This window comes from Capra hircus, chromosome 22 (genome assembly GCF_001704415.2).
Source record: "Capra hircus breed San Clemente chromosome 22, ASM170441v1, whole genome shotgun sequence".
NCBI classification, from domain to species: Eukaryota; Metazoa; Chordata; class Mammalia; order Artiodactyla; family Bovidae; genus Capra; species Capra hircus.
The window spans coordinates 23,277,584-23,295,824 of NC_030829.1; the positions used below are offsets into that span (position 1 = coordinate 23,277,584).

Here is an 18,241-nt window from a genome sequence, read left to right on the forward strand (position 1 = left end):
GAGATCAGGGAGAGGGGTTAAATAACTTCTCAGGCATTTCATGTTTACTGATCTTGCTTGCTTATCTCAAGGGAATTAAGAAAGGACTCAGACCAAGAATTCAAATGGAATTAGTTCTAACTGGAAATGACTTGAAATAAACCTCTGAATGTAAGAGTTGAATCAGTGATTATTACCTCATAGGCCTTGAGCCCTTGGTTGAGGAAGAGAAAGGATCTGGTGAGGATCCTAGGATATGCATGGCAGGTAGATATACAGACACAGATATAAGCTGGCCTTCCCAGGTGGTGCTAGTGATAAAGAACCTGCCTGCCAATGCAAGAGACATAAGAGACACAGATTTGATCCCTGGGTCAGGAAGACCTCCTGGAGGAAGGCATGGCAACCCATTCCAGTATTCTTGCCTGGAGAATCCCATGGACAGGGGAACCTGGCAAGGTTCAGTCCACACGATCACAAAGAGCTGGACACAACTGAAGTGACTTAGTGTGCACATGGATATCGATATGGATATCTAGAGAGGGATGTACGCACACACACATCTCACTGTTGCCGTTCAGTTGCTCAGTTGTGTCCAACTCGTTGCAACCATGCTGTTATGCTCCTCTCTGGGTAAGTGCTCTAGAAAAAAATCAATTAATAGCCTTTCTCACTTCAGGCTGCTTTTGGGACTGTAGTCATCCTCTATCTTTACTCCATGATTACATCCTGTGATTTCCAGTCATTTGTTACCATCAAATTTTCTTATTTTAACAAAAGGACCTACAAAATCTTTTATAATTATAATGGCATTGCCAGACTTTTAAACTGGACAGCTTTCACCTGGAGGGTCTAAAGACAATGTGATTCATTCCTGAGGCCACACACCCTCCACTGTAGCTGTTTTCTAACCTGTTGACACTATGTTTAACAAAGAATACACTTCTTTCTGCAGAACATTCTACCGTGATCTACCTTTGTGAACTGCGCTCCACAACAGTCAGCTCCAACTCCCAACAATCAGAGCCCATTTGGCCAGGATGGGACCATTGTACTTGTCCTGGGAAGCTGGAATTATCGTTCTTAACATTTATAGTGGGGAAGGTATGTGTGCGGGGGACATCCTTACAGTAGCCACACTGATGTTGACTCCAAGAGCACAGAATCCTCCACGCCCTCTTTCAAAAAAGACTGCAACTTCATGAATCCTCAAAAATTCTTATCTTTGACTGGGTGTTGGTTCAGGTAAAGAAGCTGGTGAGGATAACAATTATGGAAGCAGCTCCTTTCTTTTTTACCTTGCATGGGTGGACTAACATTCAACTCAGGAGCATCCACTTAATCCATGTCAGATCCACATGCCAGGCACCAAGAAGTGCTCTGCAGAAGGGCAAGTCAGGACTCTGAATCTGGGCAAATTATCAGGACTTATGGAATCAGCTCTCTCTGTGTGTTGCTTTTCTCTTATTTATAACCTTTCTATTATGCTCCAAGAAGAACTGCTACTTAGACATTAAAGATAAATTCTGAAGTCAAAGTAAAGATTTTTCTATAAGACAAATGCAAGTTGATGGTCTGGAGTTTTTATTTTTTATTTTTTAATGCCTAAAGATTTCTTAATTCACTTAACCACTATTTTCAAAGATTTACTTCACTCATTAATTCATTTTTAAAAACAGTCTCTCAACTCCTTCATCACTTAGTGCAGTCATTCATTCTTACATTCATTCAATATTTAATGAATACATACTATGTGCTTCAATATTGCATTAAGTCCTGATAATTAAATGAGTGAAACCAAGTATGGTCATTGACATCACAGGGAAGTTAAAGTGCAGTGAGAGAAAAAGACAGAGAAATCACATTAGCAAATGTAAATGCAGCATGATATCAAGGACATTAAAAGGCAGGATGAAAATTGTAACAGCAGGGGCTGACCTGGGCATAGAGGCCAGGTATGACTTCCTGAGGAAGCCAGTATGGAGTTGGGAGAGGCAGCCTCAGTCCAGTTCAGCTCAGTTCAGTCACTCAGTCTGACTCTTTGCGACCCCACGGACTGCAGCAAGCCAGGCTACCCTGTCCATCACCAACTCCCGGAGCTTGCTCAAACTCATGTCCATCGAGTCAGTGATGCCATCCAACCATCTCATCCTCTGTCATTCCCTTCTCTTCCTGCCTCTAAACCTGTCCCAGCAGCAGGGTCTTTTCCAATGAGTCAGTTCATCGCATCAAGTGGCCAAAGTATTAGAGTTTCAGCTTTAGCATCAGTCCTTCCAATGAATATTCAGGACTGATTTCCTTTAGGATGGACTGTTTGGATCTCCTGCAATCCAGGGACTCAAGAGCCTTCTCCAACACCACAGTTCAAAAGCATCAGTTCTTCAGCACTCAGCTTTCTTTATAGTCCAGCTCTCACATCCATATATGACTACTGGAAAAACCATAGTGATAGACAGGGAGGCCTGGTGTGCTGCAATTCATAGGGTCGCAAAGAGTTGGACACAACTGAGCGACTGAACTGAACTGAACTGAACTGACTAGATGGACCTTTGTTGGCAAAGTCATCTCTCTGCTTTTTAATATGCTGTCTAGGTTGGTCATCACTTTTCTTTCAAGGAGCAAGCATCTTTTAATTTCATGACTATAGTCACCATCTGCAGTGATTTTGGAGCCCCCCCAAAATAAAGTCTGTCACTGTTTCCACTGTTTCCCCACTATTTTCCATGATGTGATGGGACTGGATGCCATGATCTTCGTTTTCTGAATGCTGAGTTTTAAACCAACTTTTTCACTCTCTTCTTTCACTGTCATCAAGAGACTCTTTAGTTCTTCTTTACTTTCTGCCATAAGGGAGTGGTATCATCTGCATATCTGAGGTTATTGATATTTCTCCCAGCAATCTTGATTCCAGCTTGTGCTTCTTCCAGACCAGTGTTTCTCATGATGTACTCTGCATATAAGTTAAATAAGCAGGGTGACAATATACAGCCTTGATGTACTCCTTTCCTGATTTGGAACCAGTCTGTTGTTCCATGTCTAGTTCTAACTGTTGCTTCCTGACATGCACACAGATTTCTCAAGAGGCAGGTCAGGTGGTCTGGTATTCCCATCTCTTGAAGAATTTTCCACAGTTTGTTGTGATTCACACAGTCAAAAGCTTTGGCATAGTCAATAAAGCAGAAGTAGATGTTTTTCTGGAACTCTGTTGTTTTTTTGATGATCCAGCGGATGTTGGCAGTTTGATCTCTGGTTCCTCTGCCTTTTCTAAATCTGGCTGGAACACCTGGAGGTTAACAGTTCACATACTGTTGAATCCTGCTTTGGAGAATTTTAAGCATTATTTTACTAGCATGTGAGATGAGTGCAATTGTACAGTAGTTTGAAAATTCTTCGGCATTGCCTTTCTTTGGGATTGGAATGAAACCTTTTCCAGCCTTGCGGCCTCTGCTAAGTTTTCCAAATTTGCTGGCATATTGAGTGCAGCACTTTCACAGCATCATTTTTTAGGATTTGAAATAGCTCAACTGGAATTCTTTCACCTCCACTAGTTTTGCTCATAGTGATGCTTCCTATGGGCCACCTGACTTCACATTCCAGGATGTCTGGCTCTAGGTGAGTGATCACACTATTGTGGTTATCTGGGTCATGAAGATCTTGTTTTGTACAGTTCTGTGGATTCTTGCCACCTCTTCTTAATATCTTCTGCTTTTGTTAGGTCCATACCATTTCTGTCCTTTATTGTGCCCATCTTTGCATGAAACATTCCCTTGGTATCTCTAATTTTCTTGATGAGATCTTTAGTCTTTCCAGTTCTATTGTTTTCCTGTATTGCTTTGCACTGATTACTGAGGAAGGCTTTCTTATTTCTCCTTGATATTCTTTGGAACTCTGCATTCATATGGGTATATCTTTCCTTTTCTCCTTTGCCTTTAACTTCTCTTATTTTCCCAGCTATTTGGAAGGCCTCCTCAGACAACCATTTTGCCTCTTTGTATTTCTTTTTCTTGGGGATGGTCTTGATCACTGTCTCCTGTAGAATGTCACAGATCTCTGTTCATAGTTCTTCAGGTACTCTATCAGATTTAATCCCTTGAATCTATTTGTCACTTCCACTGTAAAGGATTTGGTTTAGGTCATACCTGAATGGCCTAGTGGTTTTCCCTACGTTCTTCAATTTAATTCTGAATTTTGCAATAAGGAGTTCATTATCTGAGCCACAGTCAGCTCCCGGTCTTGTTTTTGCTGACTCTGTAGAGCTTCTCCATCTTTGTTCGCAAAGCATATAATCAATTCTGAGTTGGGAAGAAGTAAATGAAATGAAGAGAGGACAGAAAAGCATTTGAGGCAAAGGGAACAGTGTGGACCAGTGAACTGTGGGGGAAGAGAAGGTGGTGAACAAGCAGCTCAGAAAGCTCAGTACTGCTGAACAGAAGGAAAGGGGCACATGTTGAAAGATGGAGCTGGAGGGGCATAGTGTATAGTGTATAGTCTGGAAAATTTATATGTGAAAGAACAAAATGCACTCAGCCTGACATGCAAACAAACCTGTCCACCTAAGGCAGCTCTTCCTCTCTCCAAGCTCAAGTTTATACCCAATCAGAGAGATAGCAACAGACACCAACACACTTCAGAAACTTTGCACAGTTTAGAAGAGGGGTTGATAGAGGAATAAAAACGAGTGCCAGGGGAACTGCATCACCCATTGCAAGCATCAGAAGAAGTTGATCTAGAAAGTAGTCTCCTCTTCCTGGTTGTAGAATGCATTCCTTCCTTCTCGAGAGATATCTTCAATCTAAAGATTTCATCAACCTTTTTTCTTGGATGGAATATTTATGCTTGGGAAAGTACATGTTAGTTTAGTGATTTCAAAAGCTTTTACTTTTTTGTTCTTTCCAGTATAAAGACTCACCTATCACACTAAGCTCTGCGCTGGAAAAGATAACTCCATGTTTATTCTCTGCCACACATTGATACATGCCAGCATCTGAGAGGTTCACTATTGTTATGTTGAGTGTTCCTTGCTCGATATGAATTCTATCCTGTGAAAGAAAAGAGGAACACGAAACAATGACCTTCTACAACTGAGACCTTAAGGCATCTTTGCTACATGTTATATATCAAAGGGGCTTAATGGGAGGAAAATTGCCATCATATAAACAATTTACATAACATGAGCTATTTATCTGTCAACTAAACTTGTGGCGGGTCAGATGCTAAATGAAACAACCTGTACATCAGTTGGTAAATGGAATTTAAATTGTAGGACTCTCTTGAGTTATCATTGATTTAATAGTGAAACCACTCAGATTAATATCCCCTCTAAACAGATGAACTTTAAATTTAAAATGATTTTTTTTTTCATTCCAAGGCTTTGTGCTAACTGGGGGTGAGGAGTGGGAAATCAAGCAAATTTACTGTTTTGAGTAGCTAAAACACTCAAATTATGAGCAGGCAACACTTTGAGGGTTAAAAGCACTGTACTCTTCTTGGATGAAGCAGAAATACATATTTAATATTGTTGAAGTTTACTAAGAATAAAGAATAAGTATTGATAATTTAATGTTCTGTTACTTGACTGCTGTTGGTGGCAAGAACTAAGCTTAGGACCATCAACTGGTAGTCAATCTGAAGACAGCGAAGTGAGGTATCAAACAATAGACCATCTTCATTCATCAGCCTGAGGCTACATAACTTGAGGCGTCAATTTTTATAAATACCCTAAAGGACCTCCTTTTCTCCAGGAGACCTGCCATTTAAAAAGTAAAATGGTTTTTGTTTGCCCTAGGGTTGTGATTTAGCTGCCTGGCATCCATGATCCCTCACCTTAAATAGAGGAAGGAAAATGCCAGTTACCTGGGCACCCACACTCAAATGATTTGAGGCTGGCTTTTAGAATTGAGAGAATCATGGGACTAACAGGAGCCCTTAAGTGACAGGAGGAGGTGTGGGTGGCACGGTGTGGACTAGGCTTGTTGTATCTGCCTGTTTCTGTGGCTGCAAGGGCTGATATCCTGGCCAGAGCTCAGACTGGTTGTTCTTGCCTGGGGGCTGATGGGGGAGGAAACCAGAGCACAAGAAACTGGCTGTCAAATTGGGGCCTGGGGAAAATGTCATATTTCAGCAAAAATTTGAATTCAGTGGGAAAATTAAACTGGACACAATCCTCATTTTAAGGTCCCTCCACCTCATTTATTTTTATAGGCATGATTCCTATCTCTTTCAGCCTTCTCAACAAGGTTATTCAGATTTCTTTGTTAGACTGCTTTACAGGTTGGTTACCTTTCTTAAAAAAAAATTTTTTTTTTTTGCATATGATTTGGAATATTGGCATGCAGGCGTATTTTGAAAAGGAGTTAATTTTGTCTGTCTTTCCACCCATTTAGCAGATTGGGTGGCTACTTCCACCTCATCTCCTGGGCTGTGTGCTTATCTATTCAATCATGTCTGACTCTTTGTGACCCCATGGACTACAGTCCACCAGGCTCCTCTGTCCATGGGATTTTCCAGGCAAGAATACTGGAGTGGGTTGCCATGGCCTCCTCCAGGGGAATCTTCCCAACCCAGGGATTAAACCCAGGTCTCCTGCATTCCAGGCAGATTCTTTACCAGCTGAGCTACCAGGGAAGCCCATGAATACTGCAGTGGGTAGACTATCCCTTCTTCAGGGGAATCTTCCTGATCCAGGAATTGAACTGGGGTCTTCTGCAATACAGGTGGATTCTTTACCAGCTGAGCTACCAGGGAAGCCCTTCTCTGGGCTGCTGGTCCAGAAATTACCAGACTCATGGCTTCTCTCAGGTCCTGGGATCTGCAAGAATACTGAGGCTACTGCAGTTCCTGCCCAGAGCCAGGAGAAGACACAGCCTGGTACCTTCTACCTCTCTCACATCACAGAGTCCTGTTAAGCCAGGCAACAGTTTTGCCGCTTTTTCACCTAAGCATTAGCTACAGGGATATTGCAGCCTGGTCTCCAAAGAGGGTTTTTAGTATCTGGGCTTTCAGCTACTACTGCCTGCTTCAGGGCCTGCAGACTGGTGCCTCCCACTTCGCTCATTGCTCTTAGTTGTTCTTCTCCTTTTGTTCCATTAAGAGATGTCAGCCTCGAGTCTGCACAAGCCACTGCTACATGTCTGAGGCACAGTGAGCACTTTGCTGGTCCGTGTACTGGACTGTGTTGTTCACTAGTCTTCCCAGACAGAAGACAATATAAAACCGCACTGAAGGGGAGAACTGGAGAGTCTTATACCCTCACTTGTACATGCAAACTTGTATCTTAGCACAATTACAGGATCCAGACCTTCCGCATAACTCTCCAGTTGTAAAGCCAGTGACGTTAATCTCTGGAGACCAAAGATCCGGTATGGATGTTTAACAAGGCTCAGTAATGCTGGAAAATTGGATTTACATACAGTTTCTATCTATCAACCACATTCACTTGTTCCACTATTAATGGCATTTGGTTGCATATAATTTTGGAAACAACTGGTCATTTTTCTCTTTCCATAGCAACAAGACCACATGCCCCATTAAAGTCAATATTAAGACACACTTTTCATTCATTTGCTTACCCGAGTTAACAGTGGTTCGCCATTTTTCAGCCACCTGTATGTAGGCTTGGGCCTTCCATTAGCTTTACATTCCCAGAAGACGTTTTCTTCAATGGCCACGTGGATGTCATTTATTTTTTGACTCCAATTCGGTTGAGCTACAGCAGTTCATAAAGCAAAGATGTACATTCAGTGCACGTTCAACTCATGTTTATCATATGCAATCAAGGGACAAAAAAGGGTTTAAGATAAAATTAACTTTCCAGGGGTTATGTCAATTACAAAGCTGGGTAGAAGTTCAGTGGGTATTTTTAGAATAAAACACCCCACCTCATGTCCAACTCTGAATGTCCTGTTTTTGCAGCCTATGTGGCTGTTTTTTCCATCACTAAAGGCAAAATGAGCAAAACTATCACGAGCCATAGGGGTAAAATTAACTGCTCCTCCTCCCAAATATCTGTTCTTCATTTCTTCCTTTTAATAAAAGAAATCTCCCACTACCACTCTGTTACTTTAAGCTGGGCTCATGTTTTCCTAGCTACACACTGTATTTCCCTTTATTTGTATCTAGAGGTAATTATAGGATGAGGTTCATACCAATGATATGTGGTATGTGTGTGGAAGTGATGAGGGCAACCTCTAGGTTACTGACTTAAAGATACCAGCCCTGGATTCTCATTTTTCTTTCCCACTGATTAGAAAGTGACAAGTGAAATAGCCTGGGGCTCACAGATGAAGCTATGTAGGATGAAGATGCTGACCTTGAATGATCTTCTGGAATAAAGCAACCCCAGACCCACATGCCTATTTTTGGAGAGATATGTATGAAGGAAAGAAACTTCTTCTTTAAGCCATTATATTTCTATGTGTCTCTCACACACATCATATAAATAATTTTTGTGACTCCTTTCTCCTTCAAGGCTGTCATCATTTTCTATTATTACCTTTTTTTCATGTTGATAGAATATTTTCTATTAGCATATGGCCTCACAATTCCAAGTCTCTGAATGAGCCCTGGTTTTCACCAAAACCTTCTTAAGGAACTGGGTCCTGCCCTGCCTAACACAGGAATTCAAGACCACTCAATTTCCACACTTCCCAATACGGTACTCCAGGGGTCCCCAACTCTCCAGGATCTAATGCCTGATGATTTGAGGGGGAGATGATATAATAATAGAAATAAAGTGCATGATAAGTGTGATGCACTCAAAGCATCCTGAAACCATCCTCCCACCCCTGGACTGTGAAAAAATTGTCTTCCGTGAAACTTGTCCCTGTTGCCAAAGAGGCTGTACCACTCCCTCCTACCACCAAAATTGTGCCTCATTTCTCATGCTTCAAATAAAGTCCGATTTTCTCTCCTTGTTCTTAAGGGAAATAAAGACAATGCTAACCCACATTCCCTAAAAAGTCTTCATAATATCAAGCCTTCCCTAAAGGACAATTCACGCTATTGGTAAACTATAATGGCACACACAATTAGGCAGAAAACCCCCAGCTCAAAGTGCAGAAGCAAAGAGTAGTCATTCTGGAATGCATCTTCACATTGTGCACCTGCATAGAATGATGTCTATCAACTTGAACCCAATAGTTAGAACTGGTATTCATATTTAATTAGAAGATGTTACTCAATATTCTTATCATATCTCTTAGCTGACTTGACCTCAGTATCTTTATTCGATGAGGTTACCAATCATTCATAATTTGATTCAAAAGGAAATGACTAGTGTTGAGCTCAAGCTTATCTTCTCAAAATGAAAAAAAAAAAAAAAAAACCTGGAAAAACAACTCACTTAACCAGCAGAGGTCCCTAGGTCCCTGAATAAATGCTACTTTCTCCTTTTATCCGTCTATAAGCAAATCTCATGTTTTTCAAAGAGCAAAACACAATTTTACAAATCTTCTACTGATGGAGATGATGTATTGTTTCAAATGAGGGGAGGCTGAAAGGGTCAGCTTTCAAAACAAGTTATAACATCAAGAAGTATTAACTTGAACGCAGGGTTGTAACCTTTATCCTTGAAGGAGCTGCAAGTCTGCCATTGTTCTTTATCTTCCTGCTGCTTTGCAAAGGGATCTCAAATGGTAGATACTACCTTTTCGTTCTCAGTCTGGAGAATTTGATGTGCAACACTGATGAGGCTAATGGCAGTTGTGTGCCTGATTTCACATTCAACCTGCTGAATATTTACCCCCGACAGGGTCTATGAAAACAAAGCAAACAAGAAAAACTATAGAAATCTGTGTGGAATATTAATAACGAAGCCAAACTTTTCAAAGAGAGTGAGGAAGAAAAATAAAATAGAAGGGCAAATGTAACTTATGAAGCAATGTCAAGTTGAAGTTCAAAAAGGAAACATCAAAACCACATGCAGAGACAGAGATTTCAATGTCATAGATTTCCTGTAACTCTTGGGCTTATTCATGGCTTTCTTTCAAAAACACAGAAAGAGCTGGAAACACAACCTTGCCATCTCAAAAAGGAGAGGGAGAGGCGAAGGGAAGGGAGGGCCTTGAGAGGATTTTGAAAAGACCTTGCAAAGTTCTAACTAATTAAACCCTTCTGAGGACTCATTCTCTCTTCCAACAGGGTTACAGAGGTTAAGGTGCTCAAGAAGAATGCTCAATAGTAGTGGTTTGTGCTGGTCAAGGTGAAATCAACAGCAAATTCAGTCTTTGTGAGACATCGTCAGATACTTTCCTTTTTTTTTTTAAAGTAAAATTAATTCTCAGAAACCAGATTTGAAGGACAAAAATCTACTCCTCCTGAAGTAAAATGAATTCATAAGAGCCAAATTTGAAATGATATAAACACATTCCTCTTGAAGTCAGTATCTGGACAGGGGCCCATGGGGATTGAGAATGGAATACTGTATTATATATACGGCAAAGGATGAGATAATCTTTCTTTTAACATGCCAATTGCAGATCTACAGGGCAAAAACCCACACAGTGAAGGTTTCTCCTGCCATTCAACTTAGATTGGATGAATCATATCTAAGTGAGTAAGTTTTTTTTTTTTTTTTTTTTGTAATAGAACAGTTCTGTGCCTGATGGAAATTATTCATATATATGTCTATATATCTCTTTGGGTCACTGAGTTCAAAGTCCTTGGATAACAAATGGTCCACGTTAGTGCATAAGAGAAAATACTGTTTCCTTTAACTTTTTTTTGGATAATGTATGTGGGTCCGTGGTATTTATCACTTAATATCTAGGTTCTTTTGCAACACGATGTCTAAAATAATAGCTCCATGGAAGGCTTGAACAGGTTGATTCAGCCCTATTATTTCAAAAAGAAGTTTATGTCTAAATGCTTTTTGGGCATTATATATATGTAGATCCCAAATACTAAGCAGAATTAATCATATTCACATATTAAAACAGAACCATCTGTTTTGGCCATTCATATTCTTTCAAGGTTTGAATAGAAGAATCTCTCCTCTAAAAGCAAATCTTTAGTCTTGTTCTCAAGATACAAATTCAAATACAAGGTTAAATGATTGTGTTTTACTTGACTCTATGACACTGTTAATCTCTTGTATAAATGAACAAGCTCTTCATTCCAATCTTTTGTTCAACAACTGCCAGAAACGACCTAAGTCAATGCATAATCCAGCCACCGGAATCATGCAGGTATCATGTCCAATAACAATTTATATTGCAGACAGATATAATTTGACCTTAGTGATCAAACAGTTCTCAGAGGTATCTGGCTCTATGACTGTCCAAAACCAGAAATTTCTAGTAGAAAGAAAAGCCATCAAGAGACTTAGCTCTTAAAAAAAAGAAAAGATAAAATGGGGGAAAATAACTTAAATTGCTATTAGAATGAGTACCTGTTGCCATTCAAAATTATTTCTGGTTGCTTATACAGTCTTAGAGAAGATGAATCTATCTTAAGCTGTACTCAAGGATATTAAGGGTTTTGGTATCAGTTCTGTTTGGGACAATTAGGCAGACTCTTGCTTGAGTGCAAAATTATCTCATCTGCTGTGTTCATTCTTTCGGTCATTCTATTCTTTAAGCCACTTTGTGAGACTGAAATTAACTAGTGATCTCAAATACATAGCACATCTTTGGGGAAATTAGTACACCATAGTACTTGATGCTTCTATATTCTGACCCTAGATATCCTCCCATACTATTTGCAGGGTCATGAAGCCCACAGTTTTGCCTTTAGAGCCAAAGGACCATAGCCCACAAGGTCTCAACATACAGCCATAGACGTAAATTGGAAGGAAAATAAAAAGAGCTCTTTTTGGCTCAATAATCAGGCGATTATAAGTCACTTCCTTAGAAAATAGGAAGTGAAAAAGTCAGCTGTTCACCTGGATGTTTTCATTTATGACTTTGGTTGTGGAAAACAAGCAGATAAAGTATCTGAATGATGGATGAATTTTTTCCCCTTTACCTATTTAATGAAAATGTCTTATAGGCAAGACAAAGAACACAGAACAGGTCTAAAAGATCTCTGATTCTCACTCATTCTATCATCTTGGGTAAGTTATTTTATGTCTCTGGGTCTTTATTTTTAACTTGTAAAAATCAAAGAGTTGGCTCCAACAGATCCTTCCAGCTCAAACATTACAGATTCATTGAAAAACAGTCTTATTCACTGCTTGAATATTATATTCCCTATTTCCTCGTGACGAAAATGACTTCACTCTCTTAACAACTGTTACATCTAGGAGAAACTGTACAAAGGTATTAAATATCAGGAAATTTAGCTCATGTTTCATTCTTCTGAATGATGACTGTTATTCCACTGGTCTATTTGTGCAAAAAGGAATTCTACAGACATAATGAGGTGGAAAGATGAATAATTATCAAGTGAATTAAATCCATTTTATACCTTCCTCTCCTTTTTTCAAAGATAATTACTGTAGCATCCTCCTTCCACTGTGTCTATGTAGACTGGTCATAATGCTTGATGTGACAGAAGTCTGCGAGCTTTCATGGGAAGCAGGAACACCTTTATTTGCAGTAATTTATTCTTAGGTTTCACTCTATCACCTGGAAACAACCTAGCACAAGAGCAATGGCTTTTGCACTGTGGACTCAAACAAGGAGCATCAGCACAACCAGGAAACTTAATAGAAATGCAAATTCTTGGGTCCCACGCTAGCCCAACAAAACCAGAACTTCTGGGGAGTAGAACCCAGTATTCTGTATTTTAATAAAATTTTCAGATTATTCTAACTGCACTCTGAAGCTTGAGAACTTCCAGTATGAAAGAACTGGAACCTAGCTCTGCTTACTACGGGCTTCCCTGGTGCCTCAGATGGTAAAGAATCTGCCTGCAATGAAGGAGACTGGAGTTCGATCCCTGAGTCGGTAAGATCCCCTGGAGAAGGAGACGGCAACCCACTCTAGTACTCTTGCCTGGAGAATTCCATGGACAGAGGAGCCTGGCGGGCTACAGTCCATGGGGTCACAGAGTCAGACACGACTGAGCGACTATCACTCACTCTGCTTACTATGTAACTTCAATCAGTAACATGAGTATCTCTTTGGGAAGCAGTTTCCTTATCTAGAAAATGGCTAAGTGTAGGAATGACAAAAAAGTGTCTTACTGGTTCTAAGTCCAAAATATATGCCAAGTCTCCATTTATTTTCATTATTTGTGTCCTAGCATCATTTCTCACCTGGTTGGCTTTGTGACTGCTTATCCTGCTTCTACTCTTGGTTCCCTATAATCTAATCACGACAGAACAACCAGAGTGATCTTTTAAAAGCATGAATACAATTGAGTCATTCCCCATTTAAAATCTCACACTGGTTTCCCATTATCAGAATAAAACCCAAACTCAGTGCCTGGCTTACAGAGTACTGCCTAATTTGCCACCCTCCTATTTCTAAACCCTTTATCCTTTCTCACTAGACTTGGCCATGCTGGCTTCCTTGATGCATCTCACACATGGTAAGTAGTCTTCTGCCTCAGGGCCTGTGCACTTCCTTACCTTCTGCCTGGAAAGCACTACCCCTTGAAAGCATGGCTCTTTTTCACCCTTTAGGTTTCAGTTCAAAAGTCAAATCTCAGACAAGTCTTCCCTGACTGCCTTATCTTAATGAAGTCTTTCTTCTGTTCCTGGAAAGTGAAAGTGAAAGTCGTTCAGTTGTGTCAAACTCTTTGTGACCCCATGGACTGTCCATGAAATTCTCCAGGCCAGAATACTGGAATGGTTAGCTTTTCCCTTCTTCAGGGGATCTTCCGAATCCAGGGATCAAACCCAGGTCTCCCACATTACAGGCAGATTCTTAACCAGCTGAGCCACAAATGAAACCCAAGAATACTGGAGTAGGTAGCCTATCCCTTCTCCAGTGGGTCTTCCTGACCCAGGAATCAAACTGGGGTCTCCTGCATTGCAGGTAGATTCTTTACCAATTGAGCTATCAGGGAAGTTCTGCTCCTAGTTACCCGCTATCATATCATCCTAACCACCTTCTTCGTGACTCTTATCACCTTATGAAATTTTCTAGTTCATTTATTTGCATAATAGTGAATTGCCTGTCTGTTCCTAGTAAAAGAAAAGCTCCTTGAAGACAGGGATTTGTCTTATAGTCCTATGCATTTAATGCTCTGCCACCTGGTTGGCAATAAAAAAAATTATTTGAACAAATTAATAATATATTAAAGTCATTTTGGAACATGTCAACTTTTAAGCAACAAAGATTCGTAGTAATGTACCCTTGAAAATATAACATCTATTTCAGTAAGTTTTTAATGCTGAAAAATACCTAAAAGAGCAGATTAAACCACACAGACAAGTACAGGTCATGGCACAAATAACTCGGGAAGATGGAGATGGGTAAAAATGTTCATGTTTGAACTAGCTTCAATTCTTCCCAAACATGAGTAGCACATGCTAAGCTAAAGACACAATCACAGTGGAAACACACCAGCCAGGAATACAGGCTCCTATGACCCTTATACAGGAAATGTAGGAGCAACGAAACCATGCTCAGCAGGTCTTTGGAGGAAGGTTAAATGGTTTCAGTGTGGGATCAGAAAAATTGCCATTTTGTCAGGCCAGAACAGAAGTGAGCACACCTGTCTGGTTTTTCAAGTGAAGAGCGGATGAATGGGATGCAACTTGGAACCAAAAAGGACAAGCAGGTCTCTAAGCTGAAACCCAAGGTATATTGTTCCCAGACACAGCACATCTTAACGTTGTCAGACATTCTCTTGTCAACAAAGAGAGCATGTTCATGGATAAGTAACTGGGGCTACTTCCTCCCCTTTTGTAAAATATATATGGTGATTTTAAATATAACAACTCATTTAAATTGGAGATCTAGGCAGCTGGATATTGGGAACACTGTATGGAGAAAACCCAACAGAGATCACAAAGAAAAAAAAAAATGACAGCCAAGCACTTTTGCATAATTAAGCTCTCCTGTGACAATGAAAACAACTTGATAATTTCCGTGTCACCGATATGCTGCTAGTTGAGGGAAAACAAAAGGATAAAAGAGAGGCAACAGCCCCGCATCATGAAGTCAACTGATCTGACAAGCTTCTAACACCTATGGTGGTTGACAACGGAGAAAAAGCTGAGTTATCTTCAAAAAGCAGGCACATTTCATTTGGCTTTTTTCCCCGTGGATGTATGCAGACATCTTCATTTAGAAGGGAAACACTGTTAGCATCAGATTTTCATCTCCAAGGCTGGGTCCCAGAAAACCTTTCTTTGTTTCTCCAGAAGAATATTGATGAGGTTGAGTCTCCAGAAGACTAACTCTGGAATTGTCTGTTTCCAGTGTAGGAAACTTATGACTTACTAGAAAGCACCATGCCAACTCCTGGTGACAGAATATTTCCTAAGTTTTTAATACACTGAAAAACAGATATTTCACTTCAAAGAAAACCATGAAAGTGAAAAATTACTTCAATCAATTAACTGAGCAACACAACTAACATTTAGGGATCACAACTACTGAATGGAAAAATCAATCTAACTAATTGAAAAAGGAAAACACTGGCCATTTACCTGAACATTTTCAGGCTGTTCCTACTTGATGTAGGAGAAATGATTATTACACTGAAGAGAAAAATGTACCCTTAACACTTTTAAAAGACAGTGATTGCATCTCACTGAACAAATCGGTAGCCTTCAGTCTTAAGTTTTTCTAGCAATGAACTGCTTTTCAACCAATCAAATAAGGTGTCAACCATCATAGTTTATGAAAGAGCAAAGATCAAGCATCAGGTCTGTCATTTGGCATGAACAGAGTTGGTCTTTTAGTATTGTTGAAGGAAGATGGGTGAATTGGTGCTCAAGTCATCATGTGAAGGACTGGCTAACATCATGTGTATTCTTTTATCCCTTGGGCAACGTCACAGGTATGAGCCCAAAATGCCAGACGGAAGGTTGCTGAAGGCTAGCTGATATTCTAAAGCTCCACCCAGTTTCTAATCATGCTTCTAAAAAATCTTACATGACTACTGAACAAAATCTTTCCCCCATATCTGAAATCCAAAATGCTCTGGAAGAAGACCTGATGAAATAGACTTTTGTGGTATCAGTTGTTGTAAGACATCAGAAGGTTTAAAGTCTTTGCTACAGCTTGCCCCTAAAGAACTGGTCTTTTCCTTTTAATATACATTGTTGTTCACCTAAGCCATTTTAAAATAATTATTAATCTATAATATTTATTTTCAACACCCCATGGGATTCAGGCATGTTCCAACTTGGGAGAACTCAATTTGATTTCAAAATGCTTATCCAATGAAATCCCTTTCTGGATTCCAAACTGATACCCTAACTGGGTTTCCAATACAGGCTCAATGGATGACCACGTGCTAGAAGTTTTACATTTGTGTTCTGTTTGGATCAGTGCCGATGATTTGATTGGAATAGGAGCAGCTGCACAGAAAGAGTCTATGGGGTGATTTGTCACGCTCCACTCTGATAAAAACTAAATTTGGATAGCATGCATTTTGAAATGTTCATGGTACCACATTAAATTGCTACCAAATAGGAGCAATTACCAAGGATTAACACGAGCTCCAAGTCAAAATTTGAATGAAGAAAAGCAGAGAGCTTTAGAAATAAATAAATAAATCCGAGGAGGGATAACAAAACATTTCCTTTGTCAGGTTTACAGCTTGACGGCAGCAGGAAAAATAGGTCTTTTGTGAGTGTGTTCATACTAATATCCATCTCTCAATACATCAGACTGTACCTTCCTCTCTGCTGCCTCCACACCACTGCCCCCACCCTCCCCATCCCCACCAGAACAACCCAGGGGATGATAATTAGGCAGCAAACAGGGTTTTACACAATGGTATTTTGAACAATCCTTCTGAAAATCCTTGAATGCAAATATCCTAGCTTATGGGTTTTAATACCAAAAAGGTCAACAAATGATAAACTGGAATCACTACCTTACCATAGAAAGTCAACTGTCCTTTTGCTACGTTCTTCCCTCTTGAATTCTCAGCCACGCATTCATACAAGCCAGCATCCTCCTGCTGAAAATTGGGGATTTCAAGAATCCCATTTGACTTGTGTCTTCTGGCTTTGGTTGCTATCGGCTTTCCATCAGCTCTTCTCCAGATAATAGTTGGTACTGGACTGGTGGCGAGAAAAAAAGGGAGTGAATCATGTTAGAGAAACTTTCTTTTATTTGAATCTATGCTTGTTATAATCCCTTCCTTCTTGGTTCCAAACATTATATAGCTGGCACCAGCCAGTGTTCCCCCAAAGTCACTTATTCATGTATCACTATTCTAATTTCAGCAATACTCAGTACTGTTATGATCTCTAGCACTATTATGTACTCCATGTTTTCTTTAGGGATTGAACCCAGGTCTCCCACATTGCAGGCAGATTCTTTACCAGTTGAGCCACCAGGGAAGCCCTTAAAATCAAATAACCTTTCTTAACCTTAAAGAAGGTATTCCGTGTAATATACAATATTACTGATGAAATAAAAACAGATTTTTATATGCTTGTTACATTTTTTTCCAATGCATCTGTTTAAGATCATAAATATAAAAAAAAAATTTAAAGTCCATGCACAAATGTGGAGAATTAAAAATGCCTTCCACTAAGATGTGGTCCAGAACCCCTTCTGCTTGAACTAGGTGGCTACTAGGACTTAAAATAAGACAGAAGTGATGTGGTGTCAGTTTCAAGGCTCAGTGGATAAGAAACTGGCAGCTTCACTTTTTGCCTCTTGGAACACCCTCTGTGGGCCCTTACCAACTTCTAGCAGTCCATTAGGAGGGTGGTTTGGGGAAAGTTATCATAAAATAGCGAGATAAGGAAAGAGGCAACCTGTGGGGACTTTAAGTACTCTCAAGGCATCTATCATCCTGCAGCCAAAACTGTTAGAATGCATCTTAAATTGCAAGGGCATCACTGAATCTGCAGATCAATGGTTTAGCGAGCTAACCACAGCTTCTGAGTTGTGGCTTTCTAGCAGGGGATACAATTATTTACCTATTTATTTTTCACAAAGACACACACAGACAAGAAAATAGACTAAAGACTTGCTAATCTTCTCTGGGAAACCTGAGATGGTATTTAAAAAATTAGAGCCATCAACTCGACTATACTTGTTTTAGAGGAATTTAAGTTCATTAGGCAGAAACTAACTCAAAATATGGAAAGGGCTCTATCAAAAGTACATTATGGGTATCTTTACATGTGATGAGATAGACAGTGAAAACGCGCCAGTACAAATAACTGTTCTTAGACACAGTC

General features: G+C 39.9%; 1 protein-coding gene across 3 annotated transcripts in view; it reads right to left on the bottom strand.

The window, feature by feature from the left end:
• The window catches only part of CNTN4 (contactin 4), a 616,632-nt gene that overhangs the window by 178,311 nt on the left and 420,080 nt on the right, over positions 1-18,241 (bottom strand). For all 3 annotated transcript variants that reach the window (XM_018038420.1, XM_018038421.1, XM_018038419.1), the window contains exons 8-10: positions 16,923-17,107; positions 7,548-7,684; positions 4,889-5,018 (exon numbers count right to left, since the gene is read on the bottom strand). In XM_018038420.1, coding sequence (XP_017893909.1) covers positions 4,889-5,018; positions 7,548-7,684; positions 16,923-17,107 — 452 coding nt within the window. The remainder of the gene's footprint in view (positions 1-4,888; positions 5,019-7,547; positions 7,685-16,922; positions 17,108-18,241) is intronic.